Source organism: Oryx dammah, unplaced genomic scaffold (assembly GCF_014754425.2).
Source record: "Oryx dammah isolate SB20612 unplaced genomic scaffold, SCBI_Odam_1.1 HiC_scaffold_24, whole genome shotgun sequence".
Taxonomy (NCBI): Eukaryota; Metazoa; Chordata; class Mammalia; order Artiodactyla; family Bovidae; genus Oryx; species Oryx dammah.
Window position 1 is genome coordinate 32,605,077 of NW_024070208.1, and position 22,105 is coordinate 32,627,181.

Below are 22,105 nucleotides of genomic sequence, written 5' to 3' on the forward strand. Positions count from 1 at the left end.
GGTTTGTAGGGTCACTTGCTGCTTTGATCTTCAGGAAGCCTTTCCTGCCTGTTTTGGCAGTTCTCCTTCGGCTGCCGACCTGATCTGACCCTCTTCAGTATTAAACTGGGAATGATAAATGCTGGGTTTCAAGATAGGACTTGAAACACAACAGTGGGCGAAATGTGTTCTCTCATATTTGTATTAAATACAGGCTATCTAGAATAAAGAACTGTAAGCTGTCTAATGGAAAGAAGGAAGTCCCGGCCCTCCATATCTGTGGGTTCTGCCTCCCAGGATTGAAAACGTTTGTGAACAAAGTCCCAGAAAGTTCATAAAAGCAAAACTTGAATGTGCCCTGTGTTTGCAGCTATTTATGTGGCATTTACACGGCACTAGGTGTGACATGTCGTCGAGGGCCCATGGCTCATGGGTCATATGCAAGAACCTCATCATTTCACATGAGGCGTTTGCGCATCCTTGGTTTTGGGATCTGTGGAGGTCCTGGAACCAGTTCCCCACACATACGGACAGATGACTGTGTTCTTGATAAGCCCATTTTCTATATGGAGGTGTTAATCTTTTACATTTTCATCCCCTTTTATTTCTTGCTGAAATGTATAAAGTTTGCTATTTTCTTTAACAGTGTATACTGAACATAATTAGCTTTTCCAAATACATCTTCACAGATAACCATTTTTTAATCATAGTTGAGCTTTAGATGGTAGAAGAGATTTCCTTAATTTACTTCCTTGAAAACATTCCTGGGTGTCACTTTGCTTTGGTGTAATTGTTTCTTTCTCTCAAGGGCAGAATGCAGGGTGGTCAGATGTGTTTTCCATGGTTGACTGTGTAAACATTGTCTTTCAGAAGAGCCATCTCCCGACTGGTTTTCTTTTTTCCTGTTTGCAGCTGTGTCCTCAAAACGTAGTATCTTTATCAGTAAACAGAAGGTATCCTTGTAGTTTCTGCTTCCTCTTCTTTCACATGGGTTGGTGGTTAATTTTCAGTGAGACTCAATTTTTATAAGAATTGGACTAGGTCAGGGTGTTGTTAAATTGCTCAGTTGTGTCTCACTCTTCATGGGCCCATGGATGGCAGCACGCCAGGCTTCCCTGTCCATCACCAACTCCCGGAGCTTGCTCAGACTCAACGTCAGTTGTGTCAGTGATGCCATCCAACCATCTCATCCTCTGTCGTCCCCTTCTCCTCCTGCCCTCAGTCGTTCCTAGCATCCAGGGTCTTTTCCAGTGAGTTGGTTCTTCATATGAGGTGGCCAAAGTATTGGAGCTTTTTTTTTTTAAACTGTCTCCATAATTACTATTGAGTTTTTCACTTTCAATTATAATTTTCAGATTTGAAAGTTTTATTTGATTCTTTAAGAACAAAGCTTAGGCTTTAAATTCTCACATTTGTTCTTATAATCAGGCTTTTGCTGTTTCTTTGTATATACCAACCATTTGCTTATGTCATGTCTGAAATATTTCTTGATATTTAGCATCTTGAGTCTAATTCTTCTGTCTGTGTTTTCACTGGTTTTTATACATGGTGCTTTGTTTTTCTGCTTTTGTGTGTATGTGTGATTTTTGACTGTGAACTCAACTTCTTGGGAGTTTTACTTGCGGGAATTCCTTGTGGGTGGATGAAATTTGTCTTCTGGAGTGAGTCTGTAATTCCACTGGTTGCTAGTTGTGGGCACCATCCACTCAGGACCTCGCTGAATTACGTTTCCTGCCCGATTTTGTTTGTGTGTGTGAATTCGGGTCACAAGCTTTGATGGGGGCCAGCTTGTGGTTATGACTTTTGGGAAGATACTGGTCGTCTCCCGCCCCCAGGCCAAGGACAAGTCCGGCAGGTTCCTTTGCCATCTCCTCTTGTGGTGCAGGGTTATTTCTTGTTCCGCCTTCGCTGAAGACACAGCTCTCTTGGCTCCCTTGCCATGCTGGGGTCTCCTGCTGGTTCCTGTCCTGAGCGGGCGCTAAGCCTCAGCCCTGGCCTCCGCGCCCCGTTGGATCTGGCCCTCAGCGTAGGGTGCTCGGGTCGCTGCTGTCGGCAGGTCCCTCCTCGTGAAATCCGTCTTTGGCATTTGCTCTTCTCTCTGGTTCTCCCATCACTTGATTTTTGGTTTCTGCAGATTTCTTATTTTCTCACCAGCTCACTAAATTACTATATATATATATATTTTTAAATTAAAAAGTTCATGCACTTTTTGATGGTTTTCATCAGGAGGGTCATGAATATCTAATCACTTCTTTGTGATGAATTTGTAGCAATAGGCCCTGAGTCTAAAATAATCTTACGAGGTGACAGAAGAGTCAGAAAGAATGTTTTCTTCCTTCAGTGTGTGTTCTCAGACAAAACAGATGACATTCCTGATCCCCACGAAAGCTTTAGAGCAGAGATTCCTGAGAGTGCCAACATTTTTTCCCTTTGTCCCAGTGAAGAATCGTGATTTCACGCAGCGTTGTTAATTGCAGTAGGAACATATTTCTCAAGTGTGGGGATGGGAGACTGTTCAGAGTCATCACTGTTGGATGTTGACAGGTTCTAGGCTCAATTTAAATCTTGGGCTGCTGGATTGACTATTATTTGACATGATAGGGTTTGGCAACCTTCAGCAGAATCTTAGAATCTTCAGGGGATGGTGTTTGAGAACTCTTGTAAACGTACTAAAAAAATTGTATAGCAAATTTTCAACTTCGTGGGTTTTTTTCTTTCTTTTTTTTAACTAATTAATGTCTAACTACAGTGTTGAAAACACTTCTAAATTAAAAAACAAAAAACAACCACTTACTTATCAGCCATTGGATTGCTCTGTCTACACTCTGCCTTTGTAGTTAGCGTTTGGCTAGAGGCAGGAGTGTGCTCTGGTCATTACTGCAAGAGAGTCTTGAATTCCTGCCATGAGACTGTCCTCACGCACATTCACAGAATCAGCACTGCGGTGTCATCGTGCTGCACTAAGGTATAGTTTACTGCGCTGTGCCTTAACTTAGGTCTCACGTCCATAAGTTCCGTGCTATCTGTACTTCCTATTGCAGTCTGCTGTCCTTACTCCATCTATAACTATCTATGGTACTTGTCATGTGCTGGTTGACTTGGAGTTCCTAGTTTTGTGTTAATCTAGTAATGTCCTCAGAAGTGTGGATAAAAGTGATTAGACATGATGGAATGTTGAGTTAGAAGAAACTTTAGAAATTATCTGACCTTTAGCTGTGAAAACCCAAGTTGGTGTAAGGGCTTTCTTGAACACCCAATAGAAGAGCTTAGAGCTGGGGTTTGGAAAATTGCTGAAGAAATCTACCCTGGATATTCATTGAAAGGACTGATGCTGAAGCTGAAGCTCCAACACTTTGGCCAGCTGATGCAAAGAGCTGACTCATTGTAAAAGACCCTGATGCTGGGAAAGATTGAGGGCAGGAGGAGAAGGGGACGACAGAGGATGAGATGGTTGGAAGGCATCAGTGATGCACTGGACATGAATTTGAGCAAGCTCTGGGAGATAGGGAAGGACAGGGAAGCCTGGCATGCTGGGTTCTCGATTCACCCTGAGGGCGAGAAATGCTTTCCTTGGGTGTGCCTGCTGGCTTTTACTGTTCCAAGCAGATGTCCTTTGACAATAGCACCTTTTCTAGCTTTTGTGTGTGTGTTTGTGGAAGGAGGTTATACTTGTTTGAATGACACCAGTATCAGTTTGAATTGTTAGTGATAGTTTTCAGCACACGTGAGGAGATTCTGTGACAAGACACTCGTGCTGGCGGTGTCGACAGCGGGCTGGTAGGCTCCCCACAAAGGGCTCTGGTTCAGTGGATCTTGAAGTTGCTGTCATAACTGAATTTCGTGTTTTTATTAAACAGTTCATGGAATGCCAAATTTAAATAGTATCTGTGAGCTAGGAGAAGGCAGTGGCACCCCACTTCAGTACTCTTGCCTGGAAAATCCTATGGACGGAGGAGCCTGGAAGGCTGCAATCCATGGGGTCGCTAAGAGTCAGACACGACTGAGTGACTTCACTTTGACTTTTCACTTTCATGCATTGGAGAAGGAAATTGCAACCCACTCCATTGTTCTTGCCTGGAGAATCCCAGGGATGGGGGAGCCTGGTGGGCTGCTGTCTATGGGGTCGCACAGAGTCGGACACAACTGAAGCGATGCAGCAGCAGCAGCAGCAGGGATTGTATCAAGGTCTTATATAAAGCTGAATAGTATGTCTTAAACAAGTAAGCACCATGTATAAATACAGGTGCTGGGTGGCTGGAATGTATTCAGGCAAATGTCTTGTTTTGGTCGAACTTGACCACCAGCCTACCCGGTCCCTTCTGTCAGGCCTTATTTTCAGGCCTGGCGTGTCAGGAAGCCAAGGAGGCACCGTCCGACAGAGGACCAGGCTTCCAGGCTCAGGAGGCAGCAGGGGCGCGCTGGGCACTGGGTGGTGTTGAGCGCGGCTGTCCCTGGGGAGGCGCCATGTGCGTGTCATCCTGTCCGCGGTTTATACACAAGGCAACATTTGGCTGTTTTGTGCGTAGTGTCGGTTGTATTCGTCTGGTCCTGTGTTTTCTGGGGAATTTTGAAGTTAACAGCTACTCTGTCTCCAGAATCGCTCTGACTTCCCTTTCAGACTGCGTCTGCAGTGCATTTGCTAGCACGCTCCGGTGCTCAGGGCCTTTCACCCCACCCCCCCATCCCTTTTCCTTCGGGGCCTCAGATGCACAGACGTGAGTTGATCCTATTCCTGAGACCGGGGCACACGGTTACTCTCTGAGCAAGGCCCTTCTTTCGTTGGGTGTCGCCTCATTTTCCGCTCTTTCTCCTCCTTCACTTCCGCGTCCTGGTCTCTTCCGGCCCCACTCAGGTGTGTGTCGTGTACATTCTCCCAGCCCCCTTGCCGTGTGCTATTTTGTATATATGTGGTGGTGGTTGTGTTAATCTTTTTTTCTTGTGTACTTAGTGTTATGTATTTGAGAAATAGCTGTGTGTTTGAATGAACTCTGCTTCATTTATTCTGACTGCTACGTGGTATGCTGTCATTTTATAGACCATCTGTTAATAGATTGCGGTCAGCTGTGCTGTCATCGGTGAGATTTCAGGAAGCGTTCTTTTTTAAAGTTTTTTTTTTTCATGTTATTATTTATCTGTTTTTGGCAGTGTTGTGTCGGTCTTTGTTGCTGTGCGGGCTTTTTCTCAGGGGCTGTCCTCTAGTTTCTTGTGCCAGTGGCTTCTCTTGTTGTGGAGCACAAACTCTAGGTGCACAGGCTTCTGTAGAGGCAGCGCACGGGCTCAGGAGTTGTGGCCCCCGGGCTTAGCTGCTCCGAGGCACATGGGATCTTCCTGGACCAGGGATCGAACCCGTGTCTCCTGCATTGGCAGGTGGATTCCTTACCACTGAGCCACCAGGGAAGCCCTCAGCAAACATTCTTGCCCCCTTTGTTCTGTGTGAGAAATTTTTATGCGTACACTGCTGAAGAAGTGTTAGGTCACCGACAGCATGCCTGTTTAACTTCATGATGTCTCTGAGGTCACGTGCCTATAAGACCACAGATACAGCAGGGGCTGTCATCCATCACATAAGAATCATGTAGGAAAAGGAGCAGGATTTAGTAGAATTCCTTGATCCAACTGTTCCTGCAAACTGTTTTTGTTTTTTTTTTTAAGTCATATTGTTAAAAGCCTTTCTTCTTCATTGTCACCCTTTATTTTCTTTCCATAATGTTAGGTAGTTACAGGAAACAAAATCATTTTAAGGATCTCTCTGCAATGTGTATACAACTGTGATAGTATTGGGAAAATACCCTAAATACTGAGATTTCTCCTTTTCATCCCATAGGGCGCCAATGCCTCGGCATTAGAGAAAGAGATTGGTCCAGAACAGTTTCCGGTCAACGAGCACTATTTCGGATTAGTCAATGTGAGTATCTGTTAATACGTAAGTAGCCTATAGAATTGTGCTTGGAAGTAGTCTTAAAGATGATGAATGCAGTTCATAATTTATTAAAGGAAAATTGTTCGTTCGTATCAGCAGATTTAATGCCAAGAAACTCGACTTGGAATTTCAGAATTGTCTCTAATGGAAGAGAGAGAGGCACTGCCTGAAGCCTTAGGAGTATTGGAACAGTTTCTAATTTATCAGCCTGATTTTTTTTTTCTATTTTGTATCAGAATTTTCTCATAACGAGAATCTCATATGGCCTAGACCAGAATTCTTTGAGAATTATTTACATGTCTAAATATAAGTGGTCTGCATGTACAGATAGAAATAAATATAGTTTTGTAAATGCCTCTGTGTGTCTGTAGAGTCTAAAGAGCTTTGTTTAGAATTTTGAACTCTTTCCTGAATCATCAGAAAACACCACAGATCTTTACACATTTGTCATGGTAGTTTATGCTATTGTACTGTACTGTTGGGTGGATCTGTGGCATTTTAAATATATATATATATATATATATGTGATAATACAGATATGAAAGTAAGTTTTATTAAACTTGGTTCTAGCATGTTGTTATGTACACATGAATTTCTTGTGCGATTTGAGGAGGGCAGATAAAGTGGTGTGTGGTGTCACCTTGCTGGGGGACCCTTCTTTGTCTGTACTGGACACAGGATCAGCAGTACTCACCTTCCTCTGTATTCCCCTCCCTGGAGGAGACCACTCATCAATCCTCTGGCTCTTTTTTCTGGAATGTGTCCTTATAGAGTAAATAAGGTACTTATATTTCTATTAATATATATATATATATATGTACACATATATGTATACTGACTTGCTGTTTTGGCAGAAACAGAAGCAGGAACTTTGCTGTCTTTTCCCATCATCCCTGCCCAACTTCACCTTCCCTGGTTTTCCCAGTATCGAATTAATCTTGGCCTTAATTGTCACTTATTCTTAACCAAAGTCTTCAAGAGAACCAAAGAAAGCCAAGAAGACCTTGTGTCAGTTTCCACGGAGCTGTGCCCAGCAGGCCCCCTCTGCTCTCCTGGTGCCTGGCAGCGTTTCTTCCGTCGCCCTGCATGGCCCCTGCGCTTGACTCCTTCCTTCCATCCCGACCCCTTCCCAGCGGTTTACTCCCTTACTTTGCAGAACACAGCCTGGAGTCGCTTCTTAAGGAGGTGTGCACAGGTATAAACTCTGAGGTCGTGTGTACCGAAGACGGGTTTGGTTATCTAAGTGTCAGTTGGACGTCCATCCTAGGGTATACCCGTCCTTCAGAGTCTTTGGGGTTTGCTCTGGTGCTTTCTGGCTTCTCTTGATGCTGAGAGGGCACTTGCCATTCTGGCTCTTTCTCTCTTACGAATGTGCCCTCTTTTCCCTTTTAGAAGGTGTTTGGGAGTCCTGAAGGGTGTTCTCTGTCCCCAGTGTTCTGAAATCTCATCCTGTCTCTTGATGGGAACCCTGTTGTTGTGTTGTTTACTGACCCATTCAGACTAATGATGTGTGTCCCTCAGGTCTAAGCCATTTCGGATACTATTATTGGGATATTTTCTTCTTGTTACTGTAATGTCTCTGTTTGTTTTTTTTTTTTTAATGGTTAATTGCAAATTGAAACAGACTGATTCCTTATTTTTTCTCCCATTTTTGATCATCTCCCTTAGTCTACATTTTAGACTGTATCTTCAACCTTTTTATCCACTCTTTGGATGTTTCATTTTTTAGAGTGTTATCTTGTTTTTTATCTTTTTAATCTTGGTTCATGGAGGCAATATCTTCTGCTCCTTTTCTTAGGATATTATTCAAAGATTTTGTTGTTGCCTAGGTTTTCTTGCATTCACTGGAATGTTTCTGAAACCTTTGAGTTTATTTCCACGCCCCCGCCCTCCCCTTTTTTTAGTATCTTTACTATTGGAAGGTTTCCTCAAATTTTGCTCATCTAAAAGAGTGAAATTTTCTGTAAGTTTGTTGCTGTCTCTAGTCTCTTGTCATCTTCTTTAGCCTTTTGAATTTTTGCCTAATCTATTCTTTTACTGTCATTTTATTTGGGGTTTCATGGGGAGGAGAGTTAAATAAATATTTAATTTCCCTTGTTTATTGAGAAGTCTGGCCTTGACTTCTGTATAGTACCTGAAATGCTCGCACTTACATCTGGAGTTGCCTAGTGATCAGAAGCCTCATTTCAGCTCTGTGGGAGCAGGGAGCAAAGCCCATTTTCTTCAGTCTCACTGCTCCTTTTCTGTGGGAACCACCCTTACCTGGTTCAGACCCCAAAGCTCATTTGTGTCCTGAATTGTCGTAAAGCTGTGCCCATTGTTGGTGTCCCAGGAGAACCTCTTTTCTTTAGAACAGTAGTGTTTTCTATATTGAAGTAGTGTCTTACTTTTAGCTTGTGCTGCGTAAGCATTCCAGCCTTCTCTTTTTTGTGCCTAAGTAACTTTTTTGCCAATAGCCTCCAAACAAGTAAAACAACATATTTGATACAATATGAGTCCTAAAGCTCTGTGGGGCTTCTCTGGTGGCTCCGTTGGTAAAGAATCCGCCTGCACTGCAGAAAACCTGGGTTCGATCCCTGAGTTAGGAAGATCCCCTGGAGGAGGGCATGGCAACCCACTCCAGTATTCTTGGCTGGAAAATCCCCAAAGACAAAGGAAGTCTATGGGGTCTCAAAGAGTTGGACATGACTAAGCACAAAGCTCTGTTTTTTTTTTTTTTTTTCTGCTGATGTTTTTAACTCAATATGATACCAGTATCCAAAAACCATTGTTGATTGTGTTACCAAAAGTTTCTAAGAAGGTATCATTTTTATTATTTCCTATGCACCAGTATAAATTCAGAAGGTGGAATTTGTGTTTCTCCCTGAAGCTGAATAAACGAGGTTCAATAAAGCCAAGGAAAGCTGGAATTTCTGATCTCTGTGCCTCATTACGATGATGAAGAATTGAGATCCCTGAGATCCTGAAGTAGCTAGAGCTCCGGCTGTGAAGGGTTGATGAGTACCTCAAACTCTGCTCAGAGATCAGTGGTGGTGAGAGTAGGCTCCGCTGACCTGGGACAATGATACACACTTCTGTGATCTGTGCTCTTCGGCCATTTTACGGCTGTGTTGTGGGCCTGGAACCGTTTTCCACCAGCTCTATTTTCAACTCTTACATTGTCATCACCCTTCTCTCTAGTTTCCTTCTCCTTTTTTATTTGGAGTTATCACATTATTTATAGAGTCCCTTAAAAACTAAGGTTGGAGCTCTGAGGAGTTGGGGAGATGGCTTAGTTAATTCAGAGGTGAACATCTGAACATTTTCCTCCTGTCCCTATGCCTGTCTGCAAGTCCTTAGTGTTTATGAACAACACGGAATGCAGCTGCTTTAAGGAATTCTGTGGTTAATCTTTCCTAATAATTGGATTCTGTTAAAATGAGGCACCTGTCTGTTTTCTTCTAATCAGTCTTTTCTAGCGAAGTGTGCATTTCCGGGTTCATTTTAATCACTCTTACAAAAAGCGAATACTGAAAAGAGTTCCTGTTAGATCTGCCTGATTGAATCCCGTTTTGCCACTAGTAAAGTACTAGAATCACTCAAAGGCATTTGCTTTTGGGAAACTGTCTGTGCATTTGGGCAATTAGAAAAATAGACTTTTTGTTTTTAATGGAGAGAAGAAAAAAAACCCATGGTTTAATTAACCTACCAGAATATTCAGAGTGGTTACTCTTCACTTTGTTAATAACAGTCTAGTTTCCATTACTTTCAGTTGTAGATATTTTTATCTTGGAGGAACATTTTTGCAGATGATAGCTTTCATGGCAATTGACTCTTCATGATAACTCTGATGTCTATCCCTGTGATTTGCATAATACATATAGTGGGGTTTTCCTATTGAGTTAACCCTTGTGGATACGTTGGTATTTCTGATGTTGCAGGATGTCAGGAGACATATGGGGTGCCTGGGTGGGTATAGGGGAGTACGGAAACCATCTCGAGACGCAGAGGAGCCTTTGGGTGCTTTCTCTTGCTGTAAAATCCCTCTTTTACATGTTGGCTGTCTGTGCAGTTAGCTGAATTCTTTGAAAACAAGTGGTTTTAATCTGATCAGCCAACTTGCCTTTTCCCCTTTATATCTTGTAGCCAGTAAATAATTAGTCTAGTGAAGTTGAGTGAAGAGTGATTTAGACTACTGGTGTCTCTTTCCTACTTTTTGTGCAGTCCCTCCATTTTTAGCGGCCTTTCGAGAATCATTTTAACTTTCTAATACATAAGCCCCCAAACACAAGTCGGTTGGGATTAATGAATCTTTTTGTGAGGCTGAACCATCTTATAAAAGGCTTTCTCTAACCTGAACTGATAGTAGTCATTAATTGGAACTCTGAATGCAGGGAACAAGGGTCACCATGGAGGAACGAGAAATAAAAATGAAACTTACCATTTGCAGGTTACAGGGTTGAGTAGGCTGATATCTCTTGGTTCTATTTTCTTTTGTGTTGATCTCATTCTCCTTTAGTTTCTTCCCACCTGGTGTCCTTAGGCTGCTCAAAGCCTATATTATCAGAGATCGCAGACTGTTCATATCAAACCTGACCAAAGGAACTCGGGCCAGATTGGATCAAGTGCCTGATCCCGTGGCAGCATCTGCAGAAGGGCTTGTGACTGACCCCCTTACAGAATTTGCATAGAGAAGTCAGTTCCTGTGAGGAGGCCTGGGGCTGGGGAGCAGGTGAGGGGGGAGGAGCAGGTGAGTTGGGGGTGTAGGTGGGGGGCAGGTGAGGAGGGGGGCCAGGATGGGGGTCAGGTGAGGGGGAGGAACAGTGTCCCTGAAAATCTGGATTAGGTACCCTTGGCTGCAGGGAGCAGGTGGTTGGGGACGTGAGGTCTAGAGTTACATGGAACAGAGCCACCTGAACAGAAATTGTGGTGGGGAGAAGAGGGTCTTCCCTTAGAAGGGGATGTTCATGGGACAGGCACCATCACCAACCAGCGTGGGCGACAGTGGAGCAGTTAGCCATTTAACACGTTATTTTGACATTATGTTGACATAATAGTGGTTAAAACCAGTAGTTTCCAAATGGAATATGTAAGATGATTCATTGAGGGGCGGGGGTGAAAGTATGAGCACTGCTAATGTTTACTTTTATCTGAAAATGAACTTTAGATTAAGCTTTGCTGATTCTTAATAAATGGACGATGCTGGTACCCGTACGCTGTCCACACGTGTGATGGCTCTGTATCACTTCAGGTTGCACAGTGCTGCAGGCTGATGGTACCACCCCTCTGGTTTATTTGTGCTGTTGCCATCTATCATGATTTAAGTGTAGACCTGGGGATTATAGAATTTAATCTGTTTCAGCTAAGCTAATTTTCCAAAGGGGACAGGTGACTCAAAAAGGTTGTTTCAAAAATAACCACGTAGTGATGAGGTATGCCGAACCACACTAAGTTCTTCATGCAGGTCATTGAGTTACTTCTTCACAAGATCGTAGAGGTTGGTGCTGGTAAAAACGTCATTTACAGATGAGGAAACCGATAAAGAGATTGGCTTGGTAACTTCCCTAGGAAGGCATTGATAGTAAAAACCCATCCTGTGTTTTAAAGTCATTTGAAGTCATTCTTTAAGTAATTCTGCTACCAACTTGATAGACATTTAGGTTTATTTCTGTTTACTTTCAATTTTAGGAATTTATTTTTTCTTCCTGTTTTAATTTAGTTTTTTAAAAATATGGATACAGGGACTTTCCTGGTGGTCCAGCAGCTAAGATTCTGAGCTCCCAGTGCAGGGGGCCCAGCTTCGATCCCTGGTTGGGGAACTAGATCTTACATGCTGCAGCTAAAAGTCTGCATACTGTAACTAAAGATCCTGTGTTCCTCAGTTGAGACCCAAGGCAGCCAAATAAATCTTTTCTTAAAAATTTATGGGTGCAAAAGAAACTTCTTATAACCACGTACATGCACAGTGGTCTCACTTTCGTTGCTCTCTCCTCTTTTCCTTCTCTCTATAAATAATCGTTTATATTAGCTTTTGATTTAGCCTTCCTAATTTTAAAATATCGCAGACGTGTGCATGTGTTTATGGACATAGTTGAAGGGTTCCCATTCTTCAGCACTCCTCTGCAGGTAGCCTGTTAGAGTTTCTTGTACAGGACCTTACCCTGGGACAGTGCTCTGAGAACTGTCCTCGGTCCTTGTTTACTCCCTGGATCCTCCCGGCGTGACTTCCAGGTGTTTTATCAGCCTGCTTTTCACGTCATAGTCTATTCATGGGAAGGAAGAAGGAAGGCAGAAAATATTTGTCAAGCTCTGTGTTCTTTTCTTTGTAAAGTAAGACTGTTTCCTCCCTTGTCATTAAATAGAAGGAAACTTGTGCCTCCCTGGTGTCTAGTGGTTAAGACTTTGTGCCTCCAATGCAGGGGTGCAGGTTTGATCCCTAGTTGAGGAACTAAGATCCCACGTGCCTTGGGGCAAGGCCCCCCCCACCAAAAAAAAAGAAGAGGGAAACTGAAGCTGAGTGAGTCGTGGTCGCCTGCTCCAGGCCACATGGTCAGTGAGAGGCGGGGCTGCCGTTCAGGATTCAACTCCGGAGCGAGTCCACGTCCTCCTGATGGATTGAGCACTGTGTGAACTGGCATTTCAGCACATCAGTGGTTAGGCTGTCACACTGTTGATTCTTTCATCTAATACTTCAGAGTGTCCTGTTTTTTTCTTATTTTCTGTTTTTATTTTTTGGATGGCACTGAAGAACTTGATAGTAAACTTCACTATTATGTTTTTATAAATGAATTTTTGAGAGTTATATTTTTAAATGTACAGTATAGAAAATGGTTCTTATACAATCAATACTATCAAAACAGTGAGAATTGGAAAAGAAAAAAATTCTCCAGAACCCTAAACCTTAACTAATTTCACTATTTAAACTGTAGTTCTTTAACTCAGTGGTCATAAAGGCGAAATTTGTCCCATGTATCTTTCTTCCATTTTAACCTGAAACTGATGTCAAGAGCATCCATTTAATGTTAAAATCTCTAATTTGCAGTCAGGACAATTATTTTTACCCTCAGTTCAGTTCCGTCACTCAGTCGTGTCCAGCTCTTTGCGACCCCATGGACTGCAGCACACCAGGCCTCCCTGTCCATCTTGAACTCCCAGAATTCACTCAAACTCATGTCCATTGAGTCGGTGATGCCGTCCAACCATCTCATCCTCTGTCATCCCCTTCTCCTCCTGTGTTCAATCTTTCCCAGCATCAGGGTCTTTTCAAATGAGTCATTTTCAAATGAGTCTTTGCATCAGGTGGCCAAAGTATTGGAGTTTCAGCTTCAGCATCAGTCCTTCCAATGACTATTCAGGACTGATCTCCTTCAGAATGGACTGGTTGGATCTCCTTGCAGTCCAAGGGACTCTCAAGAGTCTTCTCCAACACCACAGTTCTACCCTCAGGTACCTTTTAATTTATGAGGATCATAAATATTCCCTATCTTACTCTTTCTCTTCTCTGAACAACTCTAGGCTTGGAAATCCTTTCTCTGGATATTGTTTTACCCCCAATTTTAACCCAAAAAAAACTCTTTTTTTTTCTTTTTCTCTCCTAGTTTGGGAATACCTGCTACTGCAATTCAGTTCTTCAGGCACTTTACTTCTGTCGTCCGTTTCGGGAAAAAGTTCTCGCCTACAAGAGTCAGCCCCGGAAGAAGGAGAGCCTTCTCACGTGCTTAGCAGACCTCTTCCACAGCATCGCCACCCAGAAGAAGAAAGTTGGAGTCATACCTCCTAAGAAGTTCATAACGAGATTGCGGAAAGAAAATGGTAAATAACTCTTCTGCCTCTCAACCTGCTGCTGAGGTAACAGGACAGTCGGGTGCAGCAAGCGTCGGCTGGACGTCCTCATGCCCAATGGTGCGGCAGCCTCTGAGAAGCCAAAGGTGGTGCTCCTGCCTGGAAGGCAGCGCCAGCCGGCTCAGTGAAGACACAGTCACTTGGGTTCCTGTGAGGTGTGGCTGCCGTCTGAAGTGTGCTGTACAGAGATTAAATTCTGTACACCTGGAAATGAGAAATCATCATTTCTCTTTTTTTGCCTGCTTGGCTCTTTGATCAAGGAAAGTTGTTGGGGGACACTTCCTGGTGGTCCAGCGGCTAAGACTCCAGGCTCCCAGTGTGGGCGGGGGCGGGGGAGTTGGGGGTGGTTGGGTTTGATCCCTGATCAGGGAGACCTGGTGCAGCCAAATATTGAAAAAAGAAAAGTTGTGGAGTCTTCCGCAGTTTTTTTGTTGATTTTTTTTTTTCCAGTTACTGTTCATTTGCGTTTTTTTGGTAATGCTTTTTATGAATATTAACTCATTTGATCCTTACAATAACCTGATGAGAGGCCGTTATATTTCCCCCACTTTAGCCTGAAAAAGAAAATAAAAAGACGCTGAAAAACTTGCCTGGAGTCACACCCCAGGCAAAGGAAAGCGCCAGTAAATGAAACTTTCTGGCTTAGGATATATGGTTTTAACTCCACCCCCTACCCCACCCCACACTTTTAAAAATAGTTACTGGCTACACCCCTACTTCCTTTTACTCTCTTCAAATAGTTTTCATTTGATTTCCCTAGCAAGCTCATCATTAGTCACTACTTCCTCAGTTGCCTTAATGTCACTGGCACTCAGGGATGTTAAGGTGACCTGTCAGGCCCGTGTCCTCCCTGACGTCTGAGCCCAGCGTCTGTCCAGGGTGGTGAGCCGCCTCGGGAAGGTCGAATGGACTTGAGAAAATGTGGAATTCTTTTTGCTTGTTTGTTTGGATATAGGCATTTCAGTCACTGTAGAAAGAAAATTGGGTGTTATTTTTAGTTTCATTTGTTATCTGTCGAATATAATGATGCCCATAGAAATATGATTTGAGAAGTTTCTAAGGTTGGTTATTAATGGCTAGCCCTGCCCTTAACTCAGTTGATACTGCTCATTGTCACATGAATCCAGAGAAGAATGGGTCATACTGAATTTCCTAAAACATATGAAGGTGCTGGAATAATATGATTATAGGTTACTGTTTTTTAATCTGATAACCATGTTAAAAGTTTTGTTCATTTTCTCCATATACAAATAGATTAACTGCTCACAAAAGCACTTTTTAAAATATTTCCCTGATTCAAGCTAAACCTACTTACTGTCTTAAATTCCAGATGTGTCGAGTATCTGCTCTTTGTGAGAAAGCCAAGTACAACTCTGTTAGAATGAGACTGATTCAGGTCTTCTCGGAAAGGTTTTTTTTTTTTTTTGTCTGTGTTGGTGGGACACTTAAAAAATTTTGTCCTGGTAGAGAGCTCATGTACAGTGGACCTTTGGACAGCATGGGTTTCTATTACGTGGGTCCACATATACAAGGACTTTTTCAGTAGTCAATATGAGAGCCCTGCGTCGTCTCTGGCGGCTCACATCCACAGACGCAGGACCAGGTACGGAGGATCCTCACATACAAGGGACCGACTGTGGTTTTACGTGGGTTTTCCCCTGTGCAGAGGGTCGCCTCTCCTAAGGTGGCCTGAAGTCAGAACAGCTGGCTTGCAGCAATGTGCATCATTCATGTTGCTGTTGGGGGCCAAGTTCATTCTTCTTGCGTCCCCTTCACTGTTTCAGTGCCTGTGGTCTGTTCATTCATTCATTCATTCAGGAAATGCCAAATGACCTCTTTGGTTTACCATGGGGTTGAGTGTTTTTTCATGTATTTTATTTAACCTTTAAAATTTTGTTTCTACAAGTTGTTGATTTCAAGTCTTTTGCTGACTTTGTCTTATGTATAAATTCTTCTTATGTTGAAGATGTTGATGCCTTTCAGGTTTCACCATCTTAAACTTTTTAAATGATTTCTAATACATAGAACTTAGTCTTATGTGGTCATATCTGCAGCTCTTCTAAAATGTAATTTTTAAATTCCTTGTGTCTTAGGGAGGCTTTCCCTCGATTTTCTAATCGGTTTCTATTCTATCATTTTGAAAATGTAAACCATAAACTTCCTGAACTTATATAAGCTCTGGAGGTGAAACTTCCTGACTGGGTGGTGGTCTGAGTGCGTCTTGTTGGCTGGGTGCAGACGCCTGTGTGGCCAGGTGGCCTGGCTGCCCGAGTCCCCTGGGTGGGGCTGGATGGCCTGCCTTGAGTCCTGGTCCTGCCGATTCCTGGCAGTGTCTTTACCGCTCTCTTCTGTTTCCTCGCTTGTGAAATACTGCTAATGGTGGTGTCACGGGGCTGTTAGGAAGGTGGCATGAGGCCGTGCCCTGGAAGGGCTTCCTCTCCAGGCTCAGGGTACATGATGCGAGCACAGGCCAAGTGCTTAGTGTTTCCATGACAGTGACTCATTTGAGTAGCTATGGGGACGTTCCACGGAGTTACAGATCTTTGGAAGGGCCCTTAGAGATTTCTCTGGATTAAATATATTTTCCATGTTGCCTTTGTTCCCTAAACCTGACTACACAGCAGAATCACCTGGAGGAGCTCAGGGAAGTGCAGGTTCCAGGCCTCACCTGACTGTCAGAGAATGTACACGGGGCTGTGTGGCCTGCGATTTATCATGTTCAGGGCTTCCTCTGTGATTCGTATACATTTGCCCTGGCACTGCCACAAGGTTGTCCACGTCCTGCTTTAAAACTTGCCCTGTTGTAGTATTTATCAGTTCAGTTCAGTCGCTTTGTGACCCCATGGAGTGCAGCACAGCAGGCTTCCCTGTCCATCACCAACTCCTGGAGCTTGCTCAAACTCATGTCCATTGAGTTGTTGACACCATCCAACCATTTTGTCCTCTGTCGTCCCCTTCTCCTCCTCCCTTCAGTCTTTCCCAGCATCAGAGTCTTTTCCAGTGAGTCAGCTCTTCACATCAGGTGGCCAAAGTATTGGAGTTTCAGCTTCAGCATCAGTCCTTCCAATGAATATTCAGGACTGATTTCCTTTAGGATGGACTGGTTTGATCTCCTCACAGTCCAGGGGACTCTCAAGAGTCTTCTCCAGCACCATAGTTCAAGAGCATCGATTCCTCAGCATTCAGCTTTCTTTATAGTCCGACTCTCACATCCATATATAACTACTGGAAAAACCATAGCCTTGACTAGATGGACCTTTGTTGGCAAAGTAATGTCTCTGCGTTTTAATATGCTGTCTAGGTTGATCATATCTTTTCTTCCGAGGACTAAGCATCTTCTAATTTCATGGCTGCAGTCACCATCTGCAGTGATTTTGGAGCCCCTAAAAATAAAGTCTGTCAAATGTTCCCATTGTTTCCCCATCTATTTGCCATGAAGTGATGGGACCGGATGCCATGATCTCAGTTTTCTGAATGTTGAGTTTTAAGCCAACTTTTTCACTCTCCTCTTTCACTTTCATCAAGAGCCTCTTTAGATCTTCTTCATTTTCTGCCATAAGGGTGGTGTCATCTGCATATTTGAGGTTATTGATATTTCTCCCGGCAATCTTGATTCCAGCTTGTACTTCTTCCAGCCCAGCATTTCTCAGGATGTACTCTGCATATAAGTTAAATAGTACTTCTTCCAGCCCAGCATTTCTCAGGATGTACTCTGCATATAAGTTAAATAAGCAGGGTGACAGTATACAGCCTTGACATACTCCTTTCCCAATTTGAAACCAGTCTGTTGTTCCATGTCCAGTTCTAACTGTTGCTTCCTCACCTGCATATAGATTCTTTAGGAGGCAGGTCAGGTGGTCTGGTATTCCCATCTCTTTCAGAATTTTCCACAGTTTATTGTGATCCACACAGTCAAAGGCTTTGGCATAGTCAGTAAAGCAGAAATCAATGTTTTTCTGGAACTCTCTTGCTTTTTCCATGATCCAGCGGATATTGGCCATTTGACCTTTGGTTCCTCTGCCTTTTCTAAATCTAGCTTGAACATCTGGAAGTTCATGGTTCATGTATTGCTGAAGCCTGGTTTGGAGAATTTTGAGCATTACTTTACTAGCGTGTGAGATGAGTGCAATTGTGTGGTAGTTTGAGCATTCTTTGGCATTGCCTTTCTTTGGGATTGGAATGGAAACTGACCTTTTCCAGTCCTGCGGCCACTGCTGAGTTTTCCAAATTTGCTGGCATATTGAGTCCAGCACTTTCACAGCATCATCTTTTAGGATTTGAAATAGCTCAACTGGAATTCCATCACCTCCACTAGCTTTGTTCGTAGTGATGCTTCCTAAGACCCACTTGACTTCACACTCCAGGATGTCTGGCTGTAGGTGAGTGATCATACCATTGTGATTATCTGGGTCATGAAGATCTTTTTTGTATAGTTCTTCTGTGTATTCTTGCCACCTCTTCTTAATATCTTCTGCTTCTGTTAGGTCCCTACCATTTCTGTCCTTTATTGAGCCCATCTTTGCATGAAATGTTCCCTTGGTATCTCTAATATTCTTGAAGAGATCTCTAGTCTTTCCCATTCTATTATTTTCCTCTATTTCTTTGCATTGATCACTGAGGAAGGGTTTCTTATCTCTCCTTGCTATTCTTTGGAACTCTGCATTCAAATGGGTATATCTTTCCTTTTCTCCTTTGCCTTTCACTTCTCTTGTTTTCACAGCTATTTGTAAGACCTCCTCAGACAACCATTTTGCCTTTTTGTAGTATTTATGGGACAATAGATTAAGTGAACTGATAAAAAGCAGTTGTTTCTTACCACCTCAATACATTATGTATGAGGATAGGTTTTCTCTTTTTTGATCAATTAGTATTTTTTAGAAGATTTTTATTCATCATAACTTTATTTTCCTCAAATTTGAGTCATAATTTGTATATGTGAAAGAAACGTGTTTCTTGTTCATTACTAACAGTCCCAAACATTTTCTGTAATTCTGATAGAATACTAGATATTCTTTTTTTAATTTAGTTTTTTTAATGAAGTTACTCATTCTGAAATAATTCTCTATGCATTCTTATTTTTAGAGCTCTTTGACAACTACATGCAGCAAGATGCCCACGAATTCCTAAATTACCTACTAAATACCATTGCTGATATTTTACAAGAAGAGAGAAAGCAGGAGAAACAAAATGGTCGTCTGCCTAATGGTAACATTGACAGTGAAAATAACAGCACACCAGACCCAACGTGGGTTCATGAGATCTTCCAGGGAACATTGACTAATGAAACCAGGTGTCTTACGTGTGAAACCGTAAGTGTCTCATAAAATGTCATACAGAACGCATCTAACCCGTTGTGTTAAAAGTTCTTTGAGGATGAGTATGAGAGTGAGCTTGAGAGTTGTGGGGCCTGTGACTGACGAGCCTCTCGGCGGTCTGCTTGTTGACCGAACCCTGAGCTGGCAGAGAAACACTCCCTGCGGCGTGAACTGTTTCCAGACTTCTTGTTGAACAGGAGGGCTGTGTTGTGACTGCAGTGTCGTACAGAGTAGTCTTGCTGCTCTGACGACCTTCTGTGGCCCGTGTATTTGTGCCTCCCCCTCCCCCAACCCCTAGCGGCCACTGGTCATTTACTGCCTCCATAATTTGCCCGTTCCGGATGCCACATGATTGGAGTCGTAGAGCACGTGGCCTTTTCAGATTGGCCTCTTTCACTCAGCAGTGGGTATTTAAGGTTCCCGCCTGCCTTGTCACAGCTTGATAGCTCGTTTCTTTTTATTGCTGAATTACATTTTATTGTCTGGATGTACCAGAGTTTATCCATTCTCCTACTGAAGGACATGTCGGTTGCTTGTTTTGGTAATTATGAATAAAGCTGCTCTGAACACGCACGTGCAGGATTTTGTGTGGATATAAGTTTTCAGTGCCTCAGTTAGTGGCCGGGGCGCAGTGGCTAGATCGTATGGTAGGAAGAGTACGTTTAGTTTTGGAACGAACTACATTCACTTTCCCACCAGCAATGAGGGAGAGTTCCTGCTGCTCCGCGTCCTGGTCAGCACGTGCTGCTGTCTGTGTTTTGGATTTTGGCTGTTTTAATAGATGTGTAGTGTTGTATTTAAATCAAATGCATTTTATTTGCATTTCTCTGATGGTGTATAATGTGGAATATTGTTTCATGCACCCGTTTGCCATCTATATGTCTTCTTTGGTGAGGTATCAGTACTAGTCTTTGGCCCATTTTTCAAATGAGGTTGTTTGTTTTCTAGTTGTTGAGTTTTAGGAGTACTTTGTCAGATGTGTCATTTGCAAGGATTTCTCCCAGCTTGTGGCTCATCTTCACATTCTCTCAATCGTGCCTTTGGCAGATCAGAAGTTTTTAATGTTTAAATTTTAAATTTTAATAAAGTCCCGTTTGTTTGTTTTTTCTTCCTTCATGGAAATGCTTTTGATATTCTTTAAATGCTTTTTGTGTTGCATCGAAAAAGTCATTGCAGCCCATCTGTGCATGTAGAGGCGTGTGGCAGTGGAGGGTCCCGGGGACCAAGTCTGGTGTCCCTCCTGTTGCATCCCGTCGAGGGAGGCAGCCAGCATGAGTGATGTGTCTTACTCCAGCTCACTGAATAAGGAGTAACTTTAGGTCATTATAGATGATTTATTCATAAGTCAAACAGAACATGGTTAAATTTGGAGGATGAATGAAAGAAGGTCATAAGTGAAGGCTCAGTTTGGCATGTTGGACTAATATTTTTTCTTAAATGGTAGTTTTTTTCTTAAATAATTAAACAGTATAGAGATCATGTCCTTTACCAGCCATTCTCATTCAGCCTTGTCCTGTGTTCTTTTAAGAATTACTGTATATGGCATAGTTTGTTTTATGCTTTACACCATGGACACGGGAGCCTGGCGGGCTACAGTCCATGGGGTTGAAAGAGTGGCCACGACTGAGTGACTAAACCACCCCCACCCAATACCAGGATTCGGGGAAGTGATGGGATTTCACATCACACCAGCCTTTGCCAGTAAGGAGAGCAGCCGTAGGTGCACTTTGGTATTTTCCTCTAAATATAATAAAGGGTATTGATTCAGCTTCCTTTTGTAAACTTGTATGACTCAAGTAGTTTCTTTTCAACTTTGGGGAAAAGGTTCTTTATATATTTAATAATACTGATAATAACCTGCATTTAATTCTGTCATTTTGGAGCAGTAATTTACTGATATCTAAAGAAATCAAAGGTAATTAATTCTCTTATTTTTACAGATAAGCAGCAAAGATGAAGATTTTTTAGACCTTTCTGTTGATGTGGAACAAAACACATCTATTACTCACTGCTTAAGGTAAGCGTGGAATTATTTATTTTGACAGTTAATGATTATCTTTGGTTTTTAGAATATCTTTAAATGAATACATCATTTTCTGGTATAGGCAAAACTAATTTATTTTGAATTTTACACAGGGGTTTTAGCAACACAGAAACTCTATGCAGTGAATACAAATATTACTGTGAAGAATGTCGCAGCAAACAGGAAGCACACAAACGGTAATTTAGTGTTTTCTGAAATTCATAGTGATTCTTTGGCCATGGATGTTCTAACCAGAAGTGATCTCTGGCAGTTTGCATTGAGTAATCATCCTTCATTTTATCACCAACCGTTAAGACTCATTAGGTAATTACTAGACAAACACATTAGGTAGTTACCAGGCAAACAGTGCTCAACTCCGGGCTGCCTTGACTATCCACACTTGGTGAGTGTTTAATCACCATAAACCAATACAGTGAGAGGATTCTGCTTTGAAGCTTTCCTCGTTGTGTAAGCTTTCTCGTGGAGAGGAAAGAAGAGGGGAACAGTGCTTTCCTCACGCCCACTCCAATCTCCACTGTTCCTCCATAGGATTCACGCCTTCTCTCAGTGTGTCACCATGAAGACCGTACTCTGGTATCAGAAAATGGACTCATCACCACCCTGATTATTTCACTTTTTATTTTGAGGCAGCCTCAAAGTCTTGTGAACAGTATACCCAGAACGCTTTTTCACCCTGAACCATTTGAGAGTGGGTCCCTGCTGTGATGTCCCACAGTTCTGAGGCTTCAGTAGCGGTGTCCTGCCAGCAAGGACGTTTCCCCTGTACCATGTCCGGCCACGTCAGGAGAGAAGCACTGACGTGTTACTGTTGTCGTAGACCTTACTTTAGCATCACCAGATGTCCCAGTAATGTCCTTTATAGGAAAAAAGGGTCCAGTCCAGAGGCACATGTTGCATTTACCATTCGTGTCTCTCTCATCTTTTTACATCGGGAGCAGTTCCTTATCAGTGTTTGCTTGACTTTCACTCTCTTGACACTGAAAAATTACAGGTTAGTTATTTTACAGAATGTCCTTCTTTGAGTCC

At 42.7% G+C, this 22,105-nt stretch overlaps 1 protein-coding gene across 1 annotated transcript in view; it reads left to right on the plus strand.

Annotated features, from left to right (window-relative positions):
- USP12 (ubiquitin specific peptidase 12) overlaps positions 1-22,105 on the plus strand; it is a 55,420-nt gene that overhangs the window by 23,884 nt on the left and 9,431 nt on the right. Inside the window, exons 2-6 of the mRNA XM_040266763.1 lie at positions 5,804-5,884; positions 13,477-13,690; positions 18,803-19,029; positions 20,976-21,052; positions 21,172-21,255. Coding sequence (XP_040122697.1) covers positions 5,804-5,884; positions 13,477-13,690; positions 18,803-19,029; positions 20,976-21,052; positions 21,172-21,255 — 683 coding nt within the window. The remainder of the gene's footprint in view (positions 1-5,803; positions 5,885-13,476; positions 13,691-18,802; positions 19,030-20,975; positions 21,053-21,171; positions 21,256-22,105) is intronic.